General features: G+C 35.9%; 1 protein-coding gene across 5 annotated transcripts; it reads left to right on the top strand.

Moving 5' to 3' along the window:
• LOC133870499 (villin-4) lies at positions 1-23,962 on the top strand. 5 transcript variants are annotated; one of them, XM_062307654.1, is made up of 25 exons: positions 2-349; positions 580-696; positions 2,996-3,115; positions 3,349-3,448; positions 6,343-6,411; positions 6,503-6,739; positions 6,890-7,067; positions 7,155-7,287; positions 7,859-8,021; positions 8,117-8,264; positions 8,455-8,555; positions 9,499-9,654; positions 18,140-18,208; positions 18,291-18,359; positions 18,504-18,641; positions 18,800-18,928; positions 19,320-19,467; positions 19,608-19,618; positions 20,069-20,209; positions 20,954-21,079; positions 21,159-21,224; positions 22,547-22,889; positions 22,991-23,193; positions 23,282-23,472; positions 23,560-23,962. In XM_062307654.1, the coding sequence occupies exons 3-24, from the start codon at positions 3,060-3,062 to the stop codon at positions 23,393-23,395; spliced, it is 2,898 nt and encodes a 965-aa protein (XP_062163638.1). In that variant the 5' UTR covers positions 2-349; positions 580-696; positions 2,996-3,059; the 3' UTR covers positions 23,396-23,472; positions 23,560-23,962. The 5 variants fall into 5 exon arrangements, with proteins under 5 accessions (XP_062163640.1, XP_062163638.1, XP_062163636.1 ...); XM_062307656.1 differs by lacking the exon at positions 580-696 and having other exon boundaries at positions 1-349; positions 23,282-23,446; XM_062307652.1 differs by lacking the exon at positions 580-696.
• Positions 23,963-25,120: the final 1,158 nt, after the last annotated feature.

Here is a 25,120-nt window from a genome sequence, read left to right as displayed (position 1 = left end):
ATAACAGTTAATGAGTTGAGGTGGTGAGCTGGGAACTTTAGCTGTTGTTATTGCCGTTAGTGATAAGCACGCCTGGCACTCCCATCATCATCATCATTCCCTCCAACTCCTTTCATTTCTCTCTCTCCTTTTTCTTTCTCTCTCTCTACAATTCTTCCTCTTCTCCAGCCCCACTTTTTTTTTCTTTTCTTTTCTCTCTCTCTCTCTCTCTCTCTCTCTCACTTTCTTTCTTCTCCTCTCCCAAGCTTTTTTCTCTGCTCTCATCCGCCAAAATTTTCGTTCTTTTATTTTCCTTCCTTAGACTGGATCTGGGTGGCTGCTTCTTTCCCATTTTCCTCTTCATTTCCAGGTACTCTCATCTCAACATTCGGATTTTTCAAGTTTTTTTTTTTTTTTTTTTTTTTTATTTTTATGAAAAAAGATTATTGGGTTTGTGAATGTTATCTTTTTGATTTCCTAAATCCAATGTATTAAACCCATTCGTATGCCAGAACGTGTGAATTTTTTTTTTTTTGCCTGCGAATTGTTATCGAAACTAGCGAAAATTGATGTCTTTTGCATTGTTTTATTTGTTATTAGTGGTGGCCGGTGGGTTTGATCTGATTCTTGGATTTGTCTGCTATGGTTGGATTTTACTGATCTGGGTTGAATTTGCTGGCTCTGTTGCCTGATTTGCTCAAAGTACACAGCAGTGGGGTAAATGATTAAGCTGAAGGTGTTTGAATTTCTGTGAAATATAGTGCTTCGCAAACCACACGGTGTCCAAGTTCGGAATTTTGGTATTCGTAATATGTTATAAGAACTTGGGTTTTCGAGATCAGCTTAATTTTGGAATCCGTGACATGTTATTATTGAAATTTGGTGTTTTCTGTAAACCTTAATATCTGTGACATGTTGTTAGAATGTTATTGGTGACCGTGATAAGTGCTTACTTGTAAGAATATGGTCTTCGATGCCTTATATTTTTTTTTTTTTTTTTTTTTATTTTGTTTCCAATGGGATATCTATTAGTAATGTGGGTGCTATGTAGTGGGTGCGCGCTGAATTTCCTTATGTGGATTTGGTCTCTGTTCGTGTCTCTTATTTTTAACTTGCACTGCTGGCATGTTGACTTCTGTGGTTAAACGTAGAAGGAAGACACGACCCCTCTGAAATAAAATTCAAGTCCTATATTATTTGAGCTGTGTTTCTATATTATTTGAACTTTTCTCTTAAATAACTCTGCGTCCACCTCCTTTGCTGCAAGCAATTCCTTGCTTCTGTTGTTATAAATAGATGAACTTTTTTATGTTACTTCATTTTTATATATTTTCAATGTCGCAGACTCCAGTTATCCTTGATTTTTTTGGATAGTCATATATCTTTAAAGAACTACGACAGTGTATGCATTTATTCCGATGTGTATAAGTACTGTGGCTTACATATTTCATGTTTTGATTTGGATGGTCAGCTGGGTAGTTAGCTTATTTCAGATGAGCTGAAGAAGTTGGTGGGTGGTGGTTGGCATTTCTTTTGAATCTATGTTGCGATAGTGCTCTTGCATGTTATGCCTAATTACCAAAGGTGCAGTTCTAAAAGTTGAACTGTAGCTTTTTTAAGTTTGTTGCTTAATGTGTTCAGCTGACCCGAGCACTTCCTCATAGCTGTTGAAACTAAGCACTTTAGGAAGAAACCAAAGGCCGAGAAGAAACAGAAGGCATTTGAGGTCACTTGAAAACATGTTGGGTTACGATTTTCCAATCTCTAGGTAGCTGCAAGGTTTGAATGGTAATTTGTTGATTATTTTTCTAGAGGCTCCTTACCAAATTTCTTTTAGCTAGCCTTTTATGCCTTCTTTGCAAATACACTATAATAAGTTGGTTAAGTATCAAAGGATATGAACCAAAATAAAATTCCAACCAAAACATAGTTCTTGGAGAGATCTTGGGAAATATAAGTTCAAACTGCAGCAACAAAACAGTTACATGGGATGAGAAATTGGTCTTGAGACTACTTTGTATCTTCTGGTGAATCATGATGAGAAACTTTTATTGGTGATTATGATGGATATTGTGTCAAAAAATTTGTGAATTAATAAGATAGTATATAAAAGCCCAGATGCGATGGCTTTCTACTTAAATCTGATGAAAACATTAGAGTAAATCTCATGGAAACACTTCCCATGTAGCGTATGACATTATTGGAGCTATCTGATGGTAAGAGATGAGTTTAATCATTTAATTTGTATTCTAACACTCCTCATCACGTGTGAGTTCAAACTCTCACTTAATAAGTGATATCCAACATATAGAATATTTTAATTGAAATGAGAGGTGAATTGACGGAGACAAAGTTTAAACTCAGGACCTTTGCTCTTGTATCAAGTAGAAAAAAAGAACGAAGGAGGAGAGGAAGAGAAAATAGTATTATTCGATGATGATCCTTCATACGAGTTACATAGGTTTAAATAAGAGAGAATACAGAGCTTATAGAAAGCAAATATTAGGAGATTAAAATCAGAATAAATCAGGGAGAGAATAAAATAGTTTCCATCTTCAACATCATTCAGTGTTGGTTGAAGATTTACTGTGAGCATGTGTATTGTTTCTTTGTAATTATGCTAATATGTTGCAAAATTATATGGTGGTAAGCTTGTGTATTCGCGTGCACTGCTAAGAAACTTCATGTCTACCTGAAAGAAAGTTAAGTGCTATTCAAATTTTCCCGCCATAAATAAGTTCATGACACATGTACCATGGCCAAATCCATGGTGGGATTTTTTGCTCCTCCGTTGTTTAATTTATTTTGGAAGTTCATGTTTGCCTTGTTTAAAGTATTGATAAATTTCATTCAGTTTGTTCACCTCTTCATGGTGATAGTATGAAATTTCTGCTGCCATGCTATCTCCTGTGAAAGAGTAGTTACCCGAAATATTTGGTTGTTTCTGTTTCTTTTAGTAATTTGTCAATTTTGTTTACCTTTCCCTACTCATTGCAAGTTGTGAATCATGTCTCAGGTTATTCTGTTTCTATCTTCAAACCAAAAGTGTGAAACCAAATATTTAAAGCTGCAAAAACAGTATGTCTGTTTCCATGAGAGATCTGGATCCAGCTTTTCAGGGAGCTGGACAAAAGGCGTATCCTTTATCTTATGAATACTTTACATTTTAAGATTTATAATCTGCAATTTCCAATTCTATACTAAACTTAGTTGCAAGTTTGGATAAACATGTGAAAATTTTAAAAAGACAACTGTTATGGCTGGTGCTGTTGCTTGTGCTACTGCTATTCTTTTTATCTTGGATATGGGTGTTGAATTTGATCTCTTCCTTTGGAAGGTTTCCATGTTATTCTCCTTGACAGTACATAGTGGACTTGAAATATGGCGCATTGAAAACTTTCGTCCTGTTCCCGTGCCAAAGTCTGCTTATGGTAAATTTTTTACGGGCGACTCCTATGTGATCTTGAAGGTAAGCAGTGACTGGATTCTGATCCAAATTCAGAACTCATGTATTATATTATTTACCTAGCACAATATGACCTATAATACTTCTTAGTCAGTTATTTTTGTTATTCTGATGGGGTGGAATATTTCTTCCTTTATCATTGTGGTACGCCTAGTCATTTTCCTGAACAACCTTACTTGTGACTGGCTGAAACAAATTATGCAACATGGGCATATTATGGGATATTTGCTCAATCTCAATCTCAATCATCTTTACTATTTTGGTTGAAGTTCATGGTAGATCTTGTATGTGCTCAGATCCTCAAATACTTCCAATATCAATGGGGTTCTCTAAAATGGTTAGAAGTGATATTTCCTTGCATATCTTTATAGTGCTAGTTAAACGACTACATTTTGACTTTTACATGATGCTGTTATTGCTTTAGATAACAGTTGCATCATTTTGTTTTGTTGGTTATCATTTATGAAATGCATATATAGATAGCTTCAACTTGTGAGCCTAAGTTATTAAATCCGAATTGGACCTTGACCTGGTGAGGATTTTGGGTTATCAGGTTGGTAGTTCAACTAGTGGGTGACGCGTTGGAGTGAAATGTCATTTAAATATTAATTTGGGAAAACTACATTTAAGCCCCCTAAACTATCAGCCGTTTTTGAATTAACCCCCTAAACTACCAACCCTCGTACTATAGCCCCCCAAACTATCAAAAAGTGCCATAAAGACCCAATTTGTCAATATAGTCCTATGATACCCATGGCCACGTGTTATATTTTCAATTAAAAAATAAAAAAAATTAAATTTAAAAATCAAAGAAAAAAACTAAATATGGAGGTGGTCGGCCACCCCCATATATATATTTTTTTAATATTATTTTTAAATTTAATTTTTATTATCTTTTAATTGAAAATATGACATGTGGCAAGGGTGTTATAGGAATATTTCGACAAATGGGGTCTTTTTAGCACTTTTTGGTAGTTAGGGGGCCATAGTGCGATGGTTGGTAGTTTAGAGGACTGCTTAAAAAACGGCTGGTAGTTTGGGAGGCTTAAATATAGGTTTTCCTATTAATTGAAAATTAATCATATTTATAAAAATAGAAAAAACTAAAAAATAAACTTATAATTATAAAACAATTTTATATAACATATATGAAATAACAATATATAAACACATAATATCATACTTCATACAATATTAATTATTAAGCTTGCTTTATGCAAGATAAACATAAAAGGAGCTTAATTAAATATTTAATAATCAAATATTTAAATCATTGTTGAGTATACATGTGTGAGTCTAAACTCATAGGCTTAAACTTTTGGGTTGAGTAGTGTCAAAATATGCTATATTATGGTCTCACTAGAAGACTCCTCCAGATGCTAATTTTCCCCCGCAAGTGGTATCAAAGTTGATGGTGGTGTGCAATTTGTGGATGTGGTACGAACGAGTGTTTCTGGAGTAAGGGGAAAGGAGCATGATGCGGGCAAGCCCGCATAGCACACAAATGATTTTGCAGATGACCCATAAGATTGATAAAGGATCTATTTGAGGGAGACTGTAGTGATGTGGTGATGGATTCAAACTTGAGGGGGAGATTGTTGAATATACACGTGTGAGTGTAAAATTGTTAAGTCCCACATAGGAAAGATGTTACAAGTATAAATGGTCAATATAGCATGGTTCAAGGCTTTTGGATTAATGGTGTTCCATTATACTATATTATGGTTTCACTAGAAGAATTCTCAATGTATCAATCTCCCTAACAATTACAATATAAAAATAGTATGAAGTCTGTGTACAAATATACATATAAGTGGTGAGTCATAAAGGAAATTGGGTTTAGCTTATTAAAGAAATAAATCAAAAGATACAATCATAAAAAAGAAATGTCAGGCATATATCAAGAAAGTCAATGCAATAAAAAAAAAAAAAAAAAAAGTGAAATTCATATAAGCAAAAAAATTATGAAACAATGTCAACATTTTTGAAATGGGAGCTATCAAACCATTTTCCAATTTTTATGATTTTTCTTTGTAATTATTTTACACAAATCTAGAACTACTATAATTGGAAGAATTAATAATAAATCATGGAAGATGTTGTGTTTCTTGATTTCTTTCTTTAATATAGCCTTTTACCTTTATCAAAGGACCAAAATGCCAAACTTATTACAAAAACACATTTAAAGAATTAAATAGATTTGCAATTTGGAGTAAACGAAAAAAGGTGGTTCTGCAATACTGGCTGGGTTGCAAGGGTGTCTCGAAAATCCCAGCGGGCTTGGTCAAGTCATACACGCTTAATTAAATGATCTAATTAAAGACCCAAATCAGTCTAGTCACTGGTTCACTGGCCCAACCAGTGTGTAACCACCACCCCCCCCCACCCCCCCTTTTTTTTTGACAAATGATTCGCACCTCTACTGACCTGGGTCTTCATATTGCTAGTTTTATTAATCAGATATATCTAGTTTTGATCATGTGCCTCTGCCCAGTACCTGCACAAAATTAATACAGAAGCATTCTAGCCTTCTTTTTCCTCTCTCTGGTACTGATTTGGCTTTCTTTAATCATTATGTGGAGCCAGAGGATTATTCCTGAGTATTTGAACTTTGAATGGCTGCATAATAATTCAAGTGTTGTCTGCAGTTTTCCTTTTTTGTTTTCACGGTGTGTGTCCTATGTAATTGAAACATTTTTATTAATGGGTGCTTGAAAGTTCATTTGTCTTTGCTGTTAACTTACTAGCTGTCTAAGAATCAAGCTATGCAGTGTTATCGTTTTCTTTTGTACTTGTCTGCAGAAAAACACCTTAAAAAGTGTTGTCTCGCATCATGATGTCAATAAGTCCATATGCTAATTTATTAACTTTTGAAACCAATACACTTTTCTGTGCAGACAACTGCTTTAAAAAGTGGTGCCTTGCGTAATGATATCCATTATTGGCTTGGTAAAGATACCTCGCAGGTAAGCTATTGTCACATAGTTCTGTTTCATGTCCATCCTCTATTCCCAGGGTACAATTTTTTATTTGGTGACCACAACATTGTTAAAAAAGGACGAAGCTGGTACGGCAGCCATCAAGACAGTTGAACTTGATGCAGCTCTTGGAGGGCGTGCTGTTCAGTATCGTGAAGTACAGGGCCATGAAACTGAAAGGTTCCTATCCTATTTTAAGCCATGTATTATACCTCAAGAAGGTGGAGTTTCATCAGGATTCAAACATGCTGAGCCTGAAGAGCACAAGACACGGTTATATGTATGCAAAGGAAAACATGTTGTCCATGTAAAAGAGGTGAGTCTAAGGACAACTCTGTTGATGAGAGATTAGTCTTAGCATCTGATTGGTGTATCTACACACATAAGTATGTTTGTGTGTATGTATACAATTTAATGTAATATAATGTATCTTTTCTCCTTGTTGAGTTGTTTTTGTCGGTGATAGGTTCCCTTTGCTCGAGCTTCACTCAACCATGATGACATTTTTATTCTGGATACCAAATCAAAGATCTTCCAATTTAATGGTTCCAACTCATCCATTCAAGAGAGGGCTAAAGCATTAGAAGTTGTTCAGTACATTAAAGATTCTTATCATGATGGGAAATGTGAGGTAGCTGCCATTGGTAGGTGGAGTATTACATTCGAAAGTTCAAAGATGATGGTTGATTAATATCACTTGTTTGAGTCAATGTACTTATCTTTCCATGCAGAGGATGGAAAATTGATGGCTGATGCTGAAACTGGAGAATTTTGGGGTTTCTTTGGTGGCTTTGCTCCACTTCCTAGGAAAACAGTTAGCGACGAGGATAAAACTGTTGATTCTCATCCTACTAAGCTACTCTGGTAATATGATTTTAGGATCTCTACCACAAGTGCATCCCATTATTTCTATATCGACCCAACATATTTTTATTTTAGCAACTCATACAAGTACATTGTGCATGTATTCCTTTTATTTTTAATTTTTTTTTTTTGGATAGGTAAGTGCACAACTCATGCACCCACAGAAATTTTTTTGATAAGTTTTTCTATTTTTGATAAGTAGAAAATTGAGCCTGTTACTTCACTAGAGCCTCTTACGTATGGGGGAGGAGATGCCATCTGGTATAAGAACCTGGCATATGTGTGAATGCTTCCTCTACATTTTTTTTAAACAACTTTTCAAACTTTTCTGAAATTTTCCAAAATAAAATGACGATTACAGAACTAGTTCAATTTTTTTAAGTGAAAAATAATCTATGATCATAACCATTTCATACAATAAGATGAAGTTTCATTTTTTAGTAAAAATTATGGCATCCAATGATATTGTAGTTCTATACTTAGGGGTGCCTTATGCTTTCAATGAAATTAGTTTTTTACTAATCAAAAAAATTATATTGTAGTTCTGACAGATACATATTTATCTTTGAAGCATTGAAAAGGGGCAGGCAGAACCTGTTGAGGCTGATTCTTTGGCGAGGGACTTGCTAGACACAAATAAATGCTATCTACTAGATTGTGGGATAGAAGTGTTTGTATGGATGGGGAGAAACACCTCTCTTGATGAAAGAAAGAGTGCAAGCAGAGCTGCAGAAGTAATGCTCAATGCTTTTTCTTATCCAATATAAGCTATGCACTTTTGATGAAGGATTTCGATGATACTAATACTTTTTTTTATTGCACCAATCAGGAGCTAGTCCATGGCTCAGATCGACCAAAGTCTCACATTATTCGTGTAATTGAGGGATTTGAGACAGTGATGTTCCGGTCCAAGTTTGATTCATGGCCTCAGACAACTGATGTAGCTGTGTCAGAGGATGGTAGAGGCAAAGTTGCAGGTCAGTTATTTTTTTTGATAAGTAATAAATCCAATCTCAGTCAATTAAATGTTTTCTGGATGAATTTTCCCTTTCCATAGTTTATCCTTCCGTAAGAGCATGATATTATCATGATTACAGCAGCAGTCTCAGCATTATAATCATCACCTTATGAAATTCTTATTTTTTCTCTTTCGCAATGATTTTGTAGCACTGCTAAAACGCCAAGGGGTTAACGTGAAGGGTTTGTTGAAAGCTGATACAGTTAAAGAAGAACCCCAACCATACATCGACTGCACTGGGAATCTACAGGTTCTGTATCAATATCTTCACCTATATCTATAATAGTCAACCAGAATGGCTGTTAGGTCAGGATCTTGAAATTGGAAGTGGTGTTCTCGTTTTCTCGTTTTCATTGCCAAGTAAACGTACTGTTTCTTTTTGGATGAATTAGTATTTCATTTCACGAAACAAAGATACAACAACTCCAGCCTTAAAGCTAGAATACTACCATAGCAAAGCTATAACAGCTCTAGCACAACCAATACAACTGAAACTATCTATACAAAATACACCAGAACCAATCTGTACTGCCAATCTACAAAACTCTAACCAAAAAGCTAGATTACAAACAAGCAAAGCAATACCAGCTCTAGAAAAAGAAACTGACTATACTAGCTGTTCTGTTCTTATCCAAAACTGTTTCTGAACAAGAGTTTTGCTACATGTACGATTTATCTTGAAACTCCAAAAAGCTGCCTGCCGAATCTTCATATTGATCTGGAGGGAAGTGGATGCGAAAAAAGGCATGGGAAGAAGCTGGAAATATGGTTCAAAACATATATGGATATCTGAACTGGAACTCGGAATTTTAGGAAATACAAGCTAAATGACTGAGAATTCGTAAAATGTATTGGCGACTAAGCAGGAAATTAGTTACCAAAAAAGAAGCTTAAGGGTTGAAAGGTTCTGCAAGAAATATTCTCTTACTTATCATAGAAAGGGCTCTGGAAACATCTAAGAAGCCTGAGATAACTATTGATTCTTTTAGGTTCTTGAATGACTGCAGTTGTTATTTTAGCCAATCTTTTTGCAATGTGCCCTAGGAATTTGCAGAATGCATCATATGATAGGTTCACTACCTACTTCCCACTTCTTCCATGGGGAAATACTGTGACGTATGTTTTCAAGCCATTAGTCAATATGTACCTGCTTTATGCTTGTGTTGCTAATGGTAGCTCAATCCTGGTTGCAGGTTTGGCGTGTGAGCGGCCAGGAAAAGATTCTCCTTCCAGCTTCTGATCAGTCAAAATTTTATAGTGGAGACTGCTATATCTTTCAGTATTCATATCCAGGAGAAGACAAAGAGGAGTACCTTATAGGAACATGGTTTGGAAAGCAGAGTGCTGAGGTGAAATTTTTTTAAGCATTGATTCCTTTTTCTAATTTTATTTTAACACCATGTTGAGAAGATTATTGAGCATTAGAACCTTACAACATTTCCATAAGAAAGGCATGGGGACTTTGAAGGGTTATATGATTAAGAGTGGGAACCTTCAATATTTTCAATTGCAAGAGTACATAGCAGCTAACGTAACTGTTTTAGTTCTACTCTTTTTTTCCCCTCGCATATGTTTTATCATTGTAAAGGTTGTGCAATTCTGATCTGATTGAAGAAGTGTCTAATTCCCCAATGTCACTTTTTTAAGTTTGGAGGCGTAAATGAAGATGTGGTTATAGTTTTAGAGGGGTAAAGTATATTTTCGCCATAAAATATTTATTTTATAATGATTGCATATAATAGGTTCATGTTTACACTTCTAAGGTGATGCAGACAACCAAGAACATAAGAGTTATCTTGTGATATTGAACGGAATTATTGGCCTCATGTATCTTTTGATGTTGATCATCTTGCCTTGTTAATATAAATGCATTTAGAGGTCTTCTTCTATGGCTTGCGTAGATTAATTATTTATCTTTTAGGTTCTATATGCTTCATTGTAAAATAAGCATTAGAGAACTTTTAAAATTTTGTACAGTATGGTGTATACAACTCAACTCAATCCCACAATACTATGATCCAACTATGTGGGTTTGGCTATATTTACTGTTTTACTTCTCTGCTCTATGTAGAGCCAAATTATCCGTCAATTTTTTTGCCAAATATATCTTTCTTCACCATTACCATACATGTCGTTTTGGCCCTCCTTTTATACCATTATGCTCTTTGTAGATCCAAGTTATCTATCACATTTTTGCCAATTATGTCTTTCTCTACCATTGCTATACATGCCCTTTTGGGCTTTCTTGTTAACAGAGGGAAATGGGAGCTTATGGAAACATTGAGTGCCACTTTTTCTAGCTTTAATACTCTACTGTTTTGTACCTATAACCATTGGTCAGCGCAATAACTAGTGTTGATCCTCTGACTACATTGTTCACATTATTAATTAATTGAAATTACTGTTGCAAATATGCTTCAAATATTAATAATGGATCTACTTGTAGTTCCAATATGGAATCATTACTCATTGTAGAGAGACAATTGTTTGGTAATGCATATATGCCTCATTACAACTATCTTCTCTGGATGGGGGTGAAGGCTTGCTGAATTTATTTTTATGATACCAATCTTGTAATTGATCTATCTAAGTTTCTTTATTCCATCTATCATGTGTCTGATTATTTTTATCCATCTATCGTGTTTGAGATGGTAAAAGGTTTTATTTGATTTTGGCTTTAGATGCATTTGGATGACTAAATTTTATGTTAAAATTGATCCTTTTTTTCTCGAGTTAATCAAAAGAGATTAATTACATGAGTTTCAAACTTTAATTTTGATTAATAATTTAATTAGTTTTAGTTTTATATTTTTTTTCCACCTTTAGAAGAATAAAGCATAGACATTTTCAGTGTCATTAGAATTTTCGTAAAGGTAACTATCTCGGTTTCATATATAAATTTCTATAGAATCTTTGAATTAGACTTTCTTTCATTAGAAAGAAAAGAATTAATTTCTATGGGATCTGATTCTACACCATTGCTCAGTACCTTAGGGATTGACTCTATTACATAAGTTGATTCTTAACTTTTATCTCATATCGTGACATAAGTAGTACTTATTGAATCGACCCAAAACCTTACTAATTGATCTTTACAGTGCTTATTCTATCAATTAAATCATTTCTTTATCCATAGAGTTAAGGATCTAGGCATACCTACTTCATATTTGGACTTCTATGAAGTATCTTTCTTTTTCTTTGCTACAACTGATAAAAATCATTGTTTTAGACACAGTAGGTATGACATGTAGAAAGCCTATTTTCTAGTAATTATTAGCAGATTTGCTCTTTCTTTCTTTCCTTTTTTTTTTTTTTTTTATTTATTTTTCTATAGTGGAGATCGTCGCATGTACTAACATATTACAACCATATTATTTAAAGCTTGTGGTAAGAACGGTTTCATTCTAGTGCCCTAAAATGCTCTTTGTTTGAATACCATAACGAAGTTGAGTTTTAATTATTATTATTATTAGTATATTAATTAAATGATTAAAGTCACTATTTTTTATCAGCTTGAGTTTTTTAGATTTCTTTTTCTTCATTCCAATCTTGGGGCGTACTACCATGATTCTCAATATTAATTAAATGATTAAATTCACTATTTTTTACCAGCTTAAGTTTTTAAAACATCTTATGGATTAACATGGTATCAGCGTGTAGGATTTGACAAAAGGTCCCATCTATTTCCTTTCCTTTCCGTTCCCCTTTTTTCTATTTTCTTTCCTCTTTCATTTTCCTTGGTTGGTTTTGCAACAGAACTGGTATAGTAATCTTCTGTTTCACCCGTAGCTTGTGGTTGAAGCATATGGCAGCACGATCACCGTAATCGTTGTGATGTCTCCATCACGTCGTGATTCAGGGTTGTTGAGTACTTGTTGCAATGGCTGGCGATGTGTGTTTGGTATGGTGGTCTCTTTTTCAATGACCGATGATCGTGGTGGTTTTTGACCTCCTTAGTAGCCGTTTTTGAATTCATTAGGCTTCTTAGTTCTCTTTGTTCTTGCATCTGTGATGGTCATTAGCAAGATCTGATTGTCGCTGGCGAATCTCCAGCAAACCTTAAAGAAGAAGACTCCTGTTAGGCTATGGGTGAACTGTGTCCATTATCTGGGATAGGGTTATCCCTGGTTCACTTTTATCTCATTTCTGGATAAGGTTATTCCTATTCCATGTTTGTGTCAGAGTCCGGCTCAGCCCGAATCAGATACAACTAAAGTCCGATTCAATCTACTCAAGTCAAGCCCACTCATTAACCTAGATCAGGCACAATCAAAGTCAGGATTGACCTATATACGAATCAGGCTAACCAGGCCAAGTCCATATCAAAGCTCAGACCCAATCCAAGCCCAGGACCTGTTTTTATTAGAACCGGATCAACTTGAGTATGAGTCGACCCGGTCGGCGTCATTTTAATTTTATTTATTATTATTATTTTGGCAAACCTCGGCCACTTTCGGTGTTTTCTAGCAAGTTTTGACCGGTTTAAGAGTTTTTCGACATTCAGGGTTTTTCTACAAATTTTTTAATTGTTTTCAGTGGATTGGGCCATTGCATTCTGTTTCTTACTTTTCCATGTTACGAGATTTCCTCCTAGAAAGGTACAATATCCCGTAGTTGACCTTCTGTCTGATGGTGATCCTGCCCAATCAACATCAATGAAGCTTTCTACCTTGATATGACCACTCTTCCTAAACAATATGCATCGGCCTGGGGTCTCTTCAAATATCGAACAATACGAATAGTAGTGTCCCAATGTGAGAGTCTCGGGAACCTCTATGAATTGGCTCACCACACTAACTGCATATGAGATATCTGTCTTGTGATATTTAGATCATTGAGCTCTCCAACTGATCAACAGTATCTGCTAGGATTTTAAAATAGTTCTCCTTCATCTCTTAAGAGTTTCTTATTCAAATCCATATGAGTGTCCACGGGCCAAGTACCTAATAATCCATTCTTTTCAAGGATATCGTACTTTCTCTTAGATAAATTGATACCTTTCTTAGAGCTTGCAACTTCGATTCTCAAGAAGTACCAAAGTTTCCCCAAATCTTTGGTGAGGAAGAGCTGCTGCAAAATCTGTTTTAATCTAGTGATTCCCTCAAAGTCACTTCCCTGATTTCTCTAAAGTTGGGTCAGATTCCTTTGGTGCCTCTTCTTCGGGGGCAGCTGTGCTGGGAGAAAGGCTCCACTTCTCTCTTCCGGTAATGTCGGAGTGTGGGATTCCAAATCGGTGCTGAGATATCATCGGAGATCGAAGGTAGGCAGAGGTGCTCAGATGGATGTTTCTTTGTTTGACGAGGCTGTGATGGCGATCAGTGATCCGACAGCGCTGTATTTAGGTGCTTCTTCTCAAGCCTTGGTCGGGATGGTGGTCCAGTCCTCGCCAAAGCTAGGTGGGGGAGTTGTCGGAAAGTTTCCTCCGTCTAGCCTTCTTCAGAAAGGCTTTCTTCTCCCAAGCGCTCATGGGGTAGCTCCTCATCTCTTGCCTAAAGATGGGGTGGAAAGGTTCCTTCCCTTTTGGGTGGTTGCGTTACTCCAACCGCTGAAAAGGGTGTCGATGTCAGGTTGAATGGTTTGATCCAATCTCGAAAGTGGCTGGTATGTTTTGGTCCATCTGGGGAGATTGTTGTGCAGAATCAGGGCGACGAGGTTTGGGTTGGGGAGGATGGAGACTCCCCTCAGCCTTTGGGTGTTTATCCTCTTCAATGCCCTTGGATTGGGTGTTGGACGGTGATGAGGACGAGGACCCGTCCTTGGCAATTTTGGATGCCATTGAGGCAATCAACGGAACAATATGGATGAAACTTGAAATTATACACCCATTTACAACCAACAATACATTTCCCAGGAAGCAAAGGAACAAGATCCTACATCCCATTCTGATGTAAAGTTTCATCTCCAGTTTCATGGTTTTCCGCAAACCTTGGTCAAACAGTGTATGTTGAAGGGTCTTAGGAATGGAAACACTAGAAAGTGTGGAAGTAAAACAAGAAAGAGAAGGAGACAAAGGCTGACAAGAAACAAAATTACCAATGGAATGCTTAGTGACACAGGAACGAGTACCTTTCCGGAGAGCAATGCAAAGTGAATAAGAGGCAGGAGATGATGCAGGATTTGTAGATGGTGAGGATGATGAGAGGGGCATCGGAGGCAGAGACGCAATGGGAGGTGTAGCAACAAAAGAGAAAGGAATTGGTAAAGTGCTGGTGTTCAAAAACAGGATAGAAGAAGTAGGAGACTCGTATTGATAGTCCCCGGAAGAACTAACACCAAGAAAATAGGACTGAGACTCAACAAAGGTAACATCAGCACTTGAAAAGTAGCGCTATAAGGCTGGAGAGTAACATCGATATCCCATTTGAGTCCGTGAATAACCAAAAAAGACACTTAGTAGAGTGAGGATCAAGTTTGTTGAAACCATGTCCAAGATTGTGGACAACAAACACATCCGAAGACTCAAGCAGGCAAAGAAAAGGCTGGAGAGGAAGGGAATAAGATGGAGTTGGGAGATGCTCGATCAAGGACAGTGGAAGTCATGCGGTAGATGAGATAACAAGCAGTGAGGACTGCATCACTCCAAAAACGTTTGGGCACATGCATATGAAATAGGAGAGCTCGGGCAACATCAATTAGGTGTTGATTGTTGTGCTTAGCAACACCGTTCTATTGTGGTGTGAGGACAAGTGGTCTGGTGGATAAATAGGGCTGAATATAGAAAAATCAGCTCCTTTGCTATTCATTCCATGTATATATGACAATAGACTAGGAATATCCTTGAGAAGACAGCTAGTTCTAGGACACCTATTCTGGACACCTCATCCTTCTAGAATTCTACAACTTATTGCAGTCTGCATTCTGACAACTTTGTTCCAGTGCAGTATTATCTCTTTATTTGAGTAGTTTCTGCTTGTTGGTTAGTTTTCTTTGGTTACTTTCTCTTGTTTGTGTGTTATCTAGGAGAGTAACATGGCTGATAAACCTGAACTCGTTCTTTCATCATTGATGTTAAATTCTCCAAATAACTTCCATTAAGTTCAATGTAAAGAACTATAGTTGTTGAGCTAGATATGCATTAGTGTTTTTGAGAGGCAAAGGCCTGTTTGATCCCCTAGTTTTAGAGAAGTCGAGAAACACTAATTTCTCGTCTTTGGGACCAGGAAGATAATCAAATCATGTCCCCATATGCTTAGAAGTATTGAACCAAGTATCTGCTCTTCTCTGTTGCATCTTCACTCTGCCAGAACTATTTGGGAGCACCTTGAGCTTATATATTCTGGATCTGAATGCTACTACGTGGATGTATGAGGTATGCAAACAATATTTTGCGCTCGAATAGGGTACTCAGAATTTGGAGGAATTTATTCTCAGGTCATGCATGTGGTGGAAGAAAGGCATATTTTACAAACACATCAAATCTTGCATGAATGGAAAAACAAAGTTAGGATGTGGATGTTGTTTGCTTTCTTATTGGCTTGAAACCAGAGTATGAACTGGCTCGTGCACAGATTTTGTGTAGTTTTGAGCTTTCCCTCTCTGCATGAGGTTTTGTTTTAGGCTCTAGCGTTCTACACTCTAAGGTTATGAGTTTAGTGGTCAACAGTGGAGATTGATTACCTTTTGTTGTATCCTGTGGTGGTTCATGTGGAGAACCTGGTAGTAGAGGCTGCCGTGGTTCATGTGGTGGTCGAGATTCTAAGGGAGGTGGTCGTCTGGTGGTCGTGAATCCCGCAAATGCACTCATGGTGGCCTTAACAATCTCACGATGGATTATTGTCGGGATCTACATGGTAAACCATCTGGGTCAGTCAATCAAGTCTCATCTCAAGAGGATCTCTATCAATCATTTGGACCTCCTACTAGCTGTGGTCCCACATCCTATTCTGATTTGATTACTATCTAAAGAGATGAGTATTCAATTTTTAGCTCATAAGCAGACCACTTCCTCATTGACGGCTACTCTTGTTCAGTATGGTGTTGTACCTAATTGTCTTCTCTCCTCCACTCATGATCCATGGGTTATCAATTCTGGAGCATCTGGCCATATTACTGGTCCATCTACTACCCTTTCTAATTGTCACCTTGCTAATTCATCTCAGAGTGTTACTAATGTTTCCCTAGCTAAAGTTGCAGGCTTGGGAAACACGCACTTTAGTGTTGACCTTAAATTATTATGTGTTATATGTACCTGGTATTCCTGTTAATTTACTATCCGTTAGCAAGATTACTAAAACTCTTCAGTGTTGTATCAGATTTTACCCGTCTTTAAGTATATTTCAGGGTTTCAATGATTGGTATGGGGGACGAATTTGGTGCCTTTATTATGTTGACTTTTCACATATCTTTTTACCTCTAGCACTCCAAACTCATTATCTCTCTTTCAGTGGCATTGTTGTTTCAGTCACCCTTTTATTCCAGTTTTAAAGCGTCTACTTATCAGTCTTACTCATATGTCAACTTTTCATTGTGAGTCTTGTAAACTTAGCAAACATCATCATGTGTCCTCCCATTCTAGGGTTCCTAGTCCTTTTGAGTTAGTTCATTTTTTTGTATAGGGACCACTAAATGTTGCTTCAAATAAATTTCACTATTTTATGATATTTGTGAATCATTCTCGTATGACTTGGTTATTTTTTTTCTACAAAATTGATATGAGTGATTCTCAATATTTCAGATTTTCCATAGTGAAATTAAAACTCAATTTGGATGAAAAGCTCATATTTTTCAATCTAATAATGTCAATGAATATGAATGTAATTCTTTGATACGTATTTGCCTAACAAAGGCATAATCCATTGTTAGAAAATCAGCGTAATATTGTAATAAAAAGGGAAAGGGCCAGGTGTCCCTATTTAGGAGTCTCATTATCCCAGGTATCCCTATTTCTAGAATATTGTACCAACTGTCCTTTCCTTCAGAATGATGTATTTTGCTTCTATAAATAGTAACATATGGTGAGAGCCAGGAATAAACTAAGCCTCTCTTTTGTAAATCCATATGCTTGACATGGTATTAAAGTGGAAGTCTTGAGTTCAAAACCCAACTCTATGCTTTACCCCATATTTAAGTTAAATAGTCCATGTGTTGGTTTTCACTTGTTGAGGAAAAGTTTGAACTCTCACATGAGGATGAGTATTAGAATATTAATTAAATGGTTAAATTCATCTTTTCTTATGAGGTTAAGCTTTTGGAACGGCTGACGATTTAACAATCATAAAATGACAAAAAAAAAGAAGAAGAAGAAGAAGAAGAAGAAGAAGAAAAGACAAACCCCTCTTGATTCAAACATGAAATTAGACCAGGAGGCGTATGTATACTATTAAATCATCACTCATCCCAAAAGCTTAAGTTGATAGGAAATTATTAAATTCACATTTTCTTATCATTTTAAGCTTTTGGGACAATTGGATTTAACGTGATACCAAAGTAATGGTCGTGAGTTTGAACCCTGACTCTCCCTGTATACTCTCATTTCAATTAAAATATTTCACGTGTTTTTTCGTCCCACACCTGAGGGAGAATATTAAAATATTAATTAAATAATCAAATTCACCATTTCTTATCAGCGTAAGCTTTTGGGACAAATAATAATTTAACATAGTATGGCTTAATCCTGCGGACAACCTAGGCTGTTTTGCTTGTTCTGTGGTCTTTGGAAACTGTTATTGCTTTCTATTTTGCTCTATACCTAGTTTTTGTTTTAGCAGTTATCTTTTTGGATAATCACACATACTTGAAATTATGATTATGTAGAGCCTGCTATAAATATAACATAATGCTGCTATTATCTATCCATTGGTTGGTTACTTATAATGCATTTACTACTGAAAATAGGGTGAAAGGGCTTCAGCTATTTCACTGGCAAGCAAGATGGTTGAGTCATTGAAGTTTCTGCCTGCTCAGGTAGTTTTCTTTATTTGATGAGATTATTTGCCTTTATTCCTTTCATTTGCCTCACCTGATGATATTTGTTACTTAATGCTAGGCCCGCATGTACGAGGGAAATGAACCAATTCAGTTTTATTCAATCTTCCAGAGCTTTATTGTTTTAAAGGTTTGTAGAATCCTGAGATACCACGGAAGGAACATAAATTAAGAAACTGATGTTTCTTTATTAAATATTACTAAGTAGTTTTCTTATATTTATTGTTAATTTTTTATTTCAAATGACTGCAATAACAAATTGTAAAATTATCAGGGTGGTCTTAGTGATGGCTACAAAAATTACATTGTGGAGAGGGGAATTCCAGATGGGACATATAAAGAGGACGGTATTGCATTATTTCGAGTCCAGGGCACTGGGCCTGATAATATGCAAGCAATACAAGTTGAAGCCGTATGTCTTTTTCCTGCTTTTTTTTTTTTTTGGTTAACCCAATCATATCTGCTAGATATTTGTGGGTATGCCCCACTTTTTGGTGGTCATAGACCACCTCCGTATAATAAAATAATTTCACATCTTTTCATTTCTTTTTCTCTCTTTTCTTGAATCAGGTTGCATCATCTTTGAATTCTTCCTACTGTTATATTTTACATAGTGACTCCACCATCTTTACATGGTATGGAAGCCTCACAACCTCGGATAACCAGGAGCTGGTTGAGAGGCAGCTCGATCTGATAAAGGTCTGACGTGTGTATGTTTTATGTTTCTCCAAAATATAAGAAGAATGATTCAACATATATAGATTCTTTGCATGTTACATATTCAGCAACATTTCAATATGAACAGAGCAGGTATTAGGAATGATATTTAACCATTTATATATATATATAAATGGTATATTAATGCATATATTTAAATCTGATCAACCAAGTCGCTGGTGAATTACTTTAGAGCCGATGTGGCTGATCAATTCATGTGAATATCGATTTTATTTTAAGCAGAATCTTTACGTTTCCTTTTACTACTTTTTGTTCTGTGCATCGGGATTTCCTTGCTGAATATTCATGTTATCTTTGTAAGGTAATTTCTCTATGTCTATGTACTTCTCATATGCATATTAATTGTCTGCAGCCAAACTTACAGTCCAAAACACAAAAGGAAGGTGCTGAATCTGACCAGTTTTGGGCTTTGCTTGGAGGAAAATCTGAATACCCCAGCCAAAAGATTGTCAGGGATGCTGAAAGTGATTCTCATCTATTTTCTTGCAATTTCTCAAAAGGTTTGGATGATTAAACACGTTGGTTGGTAAAACTTATTCATTTTCTCTAATTTTGTTTCTTTCACATAGTTTAAATTTTAATTGACTCTTTTTTTTCCATGGTTTTAATTACTTCCACCAAATTGCAAACCGATCTTCAGGAAATTTGAAGGTGTGTATATCTTTTGGTCTATCATTTCTCATCCTATAATTGACTGTATATGTGATCCTGAAATTTATTTTCAGTTTTCCTTGCTAAAAAGAATGCAGGCATTTTGGTGAAGTGCTTTTCTTTTGCTTATGTTTCATGTGTTTCTATAGTTTGTCTTAGTGTAGCTCATCATGGCTAGATGCTTTGTTATATTTTATCCTATGAGATTGTTTGGGTAACTTAATGATGAGGAAGCATATTATTCTCTTTACATGATGTATTAAATCATATTTATATGAAAATAATTTCATAAAGGTCATTACCCAGTACTAGTCCCACTTAAGTAGGGTCATGGGTCATGAGAGAGGCGGTTTGGTTGTGGTTCTACCCTTTAGAATTTTGGTATGAAAGTCATGCTATTTGGTTATAATTTATTTTGCACCATGAGTTTAATTGGATTCATTCTTGCAGGTGACAGAGATATATAACTTCACCCAGGACGATTTGATGACTGAAGATATATTCATCCTGGATTGTTACTCAGAGATCTTTGTCTGGGTTGGCCAACAGGTCGACTCCAAGAGTAGAGTGCATGCTTTAACTATAGGGGAGGTAAGACTAATTTGGCTGTTGTTCGAAGCAATTCTTGGGCTTGTTTGGTAAAGAACAGAACAGAGTAGTAGGTTGTTAATTTTGAAATTTGTAAAAAGTGATGATGTGATATAAAATAAAAAGAATTTGTATAAAAAAGTGAAAAAATTTTGTATTGTAGTGAATTTTTTTATTTGAATAGTAATAAAAAATTATTGATGTGATATAAAAAGTGAAAAAAGTAGAAATATTTTGATATGAATTGTTGTTGAAAAAAATAAAAAAGTAAAAAAAAGTACAGTGAATAGTGCCAAGCACTATCCTGTTCTGTAACCATGCTTATCAAACAAGGCCCTTGTTTCTTGACCACTTGTTAAAATACTTATATGTCTTTGTCTTTGGCCTGATAGGCACCTTGTGGAGGCTGGATGCCAGTAAACTTAAGTCTGCTCATTTAAATCCCTCTTTGTTAGTCACGGAGATAGTCCTCTCCCTTTTCTTAAACACCCCCCCACTGCTGGTTTATGGGATTCAATCCTAGGTTCCTCTTACAACAATAAGAGACTTAACCACCTGAGCTAGCTGCATCCCACCTGCCCATTTAAGCTGTCAGTTAAATGCAGCATGACTTTTTTCCTGGACCACAGCTAGATTTGACTTGCATGTTCAGAATATTGTATAGCATATATCAGTATTCTCTTAAGATTTCTATTTCCCGAAAACTTTGATTGCGTGTTCCTAACTTTTGCTTCTCACTTTGAACAGAGTTTTCTTGAGCATGATTTTCTTCTAGAAAAGTTATCTCATGAAGCTCCAATATATATTGTCATGGAAGGGAGTGAGCCGCCTTTCTTCACGCGCTTCTTCAAATGGGAGTCTGCAAAATCTGCAGTAAGTGATTTTGTAACTGTAGTGAAATCATCTACATGACTTCAAATATTTGTATAAAAATCTGTTCATTTGGGTGCAGATGCTTGGTAACTCATTCCAAAGGAAACTTACCTTGGTGAAAAATGGGGGTACTCCAACTGTTGATGTAAGACCTACTTAATCATTTCCAATTCCTTAAACTTGTCTTTGATCTTGATCTTGAGTTACTACTTTCTGAGGACTTCATTTACATTGTTGGCAACTGGAATTCTCTATCGGCCTGTGTTGATTTCAGCTGGGAATTGATTCACATCTTTCTGTCTCTGTCTTTGATAAGTGTTGCCTAAATGTGTGATATAAGGAATTCTCATTTACCATAGCATGATGAATTCACAATTTTACCACATAAAAATGCATTTGCTTTTGGTAATATTCTTTTTTTCTTAGTCTCTGGGTTTTGTGGGCTGGTTTTGTAGGGGTTTTTTGGGTTTCCTTCTGTTTTGGATTTTTCGGGTGTTTTTCCCCTTCCCCTCTCTTTCCTGTTTTGGTGTCCTTTTGTATACTTCCTGTATGCTTAGGGGCGTCTTTACACTTTTTATAAAATTCTCTACTTACTTATCAAAAAAAAAAATATTCTTTTTTTCTTCTTATAAGAATATTACCAAAAACAAAAAGAATATTACCGAAAGCATAGTGTGGATAAATACATACTTGAGGTAATTTGTTTTTTTTTTTAAGTTGCTGCACTTCATTTTTGCTTTAGTTTTCTTCAGGATTTCACAATTTACTAACATTTTGAAGTATTAAAAGTTTTTTGGGTATTTCAAGTGTCATGTTGATCAAAACTACAACTGCTTTGGTTGTGTTTTAATCAATCTTTCAACCAAGATTGAAAATTTGTTGCAATTCTTAAGAAATCAGAAACTATTGGTTTCCTTTCTGAATAAATCTGCGTGATCATTCCAGAATTTCAATGAAGCCTCTGAAGAAAGGGTATTGTACATATGACTGAACCTTATTTTAATGTTAGAGAAGCCGCAAGTCTGAGATAGGGATAATTTTTCTTCATTTACAAGAAATATTATGTAGGTTAGGAAGATTTTTTTTTTTTTTTCTTTTTGGGGGGGGGGCAAGACTTGATTTGGGGAGGGGGGTTGATCAGGGGATGAGTTAACATAGTTTAGTGATTGAGTAGGAAGGTCTAAACGTCAGTATACAGGGTCATAAAACCTTAAACATATCTTGTTTCTTGTTGAAAGTTAACGCACTAAAGAGTTGGCATATTTAGCAGATAAATATGTCAGCTTAACATACTAATCAGCTAACTAATACTTTAAGCTCAGTCTTCATATTATGTTGGAACACCTTGATATTACTTGTAGGGCAACATAGGAACTGCTACATTTGACACATCTCATGCATTTTCTGGTTTCTTGTTGCCACTTTTTTGTTTAGTATTTTCTGATGAGATACCTGATGCATGATTAGAAACCCAAAAGGAGAACACCTGTATCTTATGGAGGTAGGTCTAGTGTCCCAGAAAAATCACAGCGTTCCAGAAGCATGTCTTTCAGTCCTGACCGAGTTCGTGTGAGGGGCAGGTCTCCAGCTTTCAATGCACTAGCAGCTACTTTTGAGAACCCTAATACCAGAAACCTTTCAACTCCACCCCCAGTTGTGAGAAAGCTCTACCCAAGATCTGTGACCCCGGATTCAGGAAGTTTGGCCTCCAAATCTGCTGCCTCCAAATCTGCTGCTATAGCAGCACTAACTGCCAGTTTTGAACAGCCGCCACCTGCACGAGAAGCTATTATACCTCGATCTCTCAAGGGTATGAATTGTTGAGTTTCTTGAACACAAAATTTATCACTAGTGCACTTTAGTCTATAAAGTTTCTTAAATTTGAAGTGCTTTCTTTTGTCAACGGTGAAGTGAGCCCGCAGGCCCCAAAACCAAAACCAGAGACAAATGATAAGGAGAATTTTATGAGCATCAGAATAGAATCCCTTACTATTCAGGAAGATGTGAAAGAGGGTGAAGCTGAAGATGAGGAAGGTCTCCCTATATACCCATATGAACGCCTGAAAATAGCATCAACAGATCCTGTCTCAGAAATTGACGTGACCAAGCGAGAGGTAAATAATTGATATGGCATTATGTCATCATATTTGCATTCTGTCATTCTCATTTCAGTTCTGAATTCTTTTAATTCAATGCATGCAGACTTATCTGTCATCGGAGGAATTCAGGGAGAAATTTGGGATGACAAAGGAAGCCTTTTACAAGTTACCCAAATGGAAACAGAACAAGCTCAAAATGGCCCTTCAATTATTCTGAGTCTCCTTTGTTCCCTGCCTTTTCTTTGGCTCCCTGCGGTTTAGGTTGCAGGTGGATGAAAGCTTGCTTGCGAATATGTACATATTCTTTCCTTGTTAAAATTTCACTTTACTATCGTTATTACATCTCAGTAAGCATTTTAACTGTAGTGCTTTTTTCTGCAGTGGGGGAACTCGATTCTGAGGAGTGAAAGGGACAGTATCAGTGCATTTTTAGCTGTTTCTGCTCCCAAGAGGCTTGTTTCAATGATTGATGGACAGTATCAGAGATCCCCCCCCCCCCCCCCCCTTTTCTGGTGGTTTGAACATCTAGCTTTGTTTCTTTCTTGAGTTAGATGCTTGGTATTCTTTTTGGTCACAGGTTTGTTGTGAGCTTGCATTTTTGTTTTTCATCTTCGTTTTCATTTTTTCAAATTCAAAATTTCTTTTGGTAGAGCAATTAGGGCTTGCAAATGCAGTCTACTTAGGTTGTATTGAAAAATGAGGATGGAAGTGTGTACAGCAGAGTATAAGCACCAGTCCACTTGTTAATTTGTTTTGACAATAAAAGGTGTGATTTTTTTTTTTTTTTTTTTTTTTGTTCTTCTTCCCTTCTCTGTCTCTCCCCCCAAGCCCAAAAAAAAAGAAACAAAAACAAGAACACCCACATACAAAAATACATGTTCCTTTCACTTCAATCTTATTTTTGAGCGCTCGGAGCTTTTGTGACTGTATATCAAATCTTACCAGTTCCCTCCATCAGAAGATAGGGATATTTACTCGTGAATGTTTGATATTTGTACAAATTCTTGGGCGTTTAATTTAATTTGATTTGTTGTTATTTTTTTTCACACTTAGTGTGGTTCTTTAAGTAGCCATCATAACTCTCTATGATATTCACATATGCCGAATTGGAATAGGATCCTCTCAATTTCATTTAAAATAGTTATATTTATGGTCAGGATTTAAAGTTGGTATGTCTAACGGTGTACATGATGTTAATGTTGGCTCGTCTTTTAAAAAATTTAAATAATGTAGCATTATATAAACCGTTAGATGCACAAACTTTATATCTTGACCATGAAATGGATACTGTCCAAAAGAATCCAAGTTAATACTTAAAGCTTTGATGATATTTGTTCAAGTTAATGAATTTGGATTTTGTTTTTAATTATATTATTAGCCAATTTTTCCTGATAGATTTATTCGGAGAAAAAAATGTTTGTTTTCATTCTCCTACACATAAATGGACAAGTCTAATAATCCCATGAAATACTCCGATAAGAGATATTGTATCTCTGGTGTTTTAATGGGATAATCATGGCGGTGAATCGGGAGTAGTTGTACATGTACATTAAGTATTCATCAACTGTCCATCAAAAAATGAGGTGGCATTTAAAATCACCATTGGGCATGTGATTGATTAATGTTGATTTTGATCGAATTGTGATTTTAAAAGTCACTTCATTTTTTTATGGACACTTAATATACTATTAGAATTACTCAAATCAACGATATTGTCAAGAATTCCCGGAAGAGATACGATTATTAACACTTTTGGAAACTAAAAAAACATACTAAAAAGATAACTCCATCCTTTGCAGCCTACACAACCCTTTGGAGAAAGTGAGGGAAAGTTGCCAATTGTGCTGTTTGTAGCTGACCAAACTGAAAATTGTGGGTGTAATTAATGTTTAAGGCGTTTTTGAAGATTTAGGGAAAATATTTATGAACATCCTTGTATTTT

Source organism: Alnus glutinosa, chromosome 6, assembly GCF_958979055.1.
Source record: "Alnus glutinosa chromosome 6, dhAlnGlut1.1, whole genome shotgun sequence".
NCBI lineage: Eukaryota > Viridiplantae > Streptophyta > Magnoliopsida > Fagales > Betulaceae > Alnus > Alnus glutinosa.
Note: the sequence above shows the minus strand (reverse complement) of the source record. Positions and strands in the feature narration are given on the sequence as shown.

Coding starts and splice junctions, on each gene's coding strand:
- LOC133870499 (XM_062307656.1), top strand. CDS start 3,060: ATGTCTGTTTCCATGAGAGATCTGGATCCAGCTTTTCAGGGAGCTGGA. Junction 18,929..19,319: donor GGCAGCTCGATCTGATAAAG/GTCTGACGTGTG, acceptor AATTGTCTGCAG/CCAAACTTACAGTCCAAAAC. Junction 21,080..21,158: donor GGGAGTCTGCAAAATCTGCA/GTAAGTGATTTT, acceptor ATTTGGGTGCAG/ATGCTTGGTAACTCATTCCA.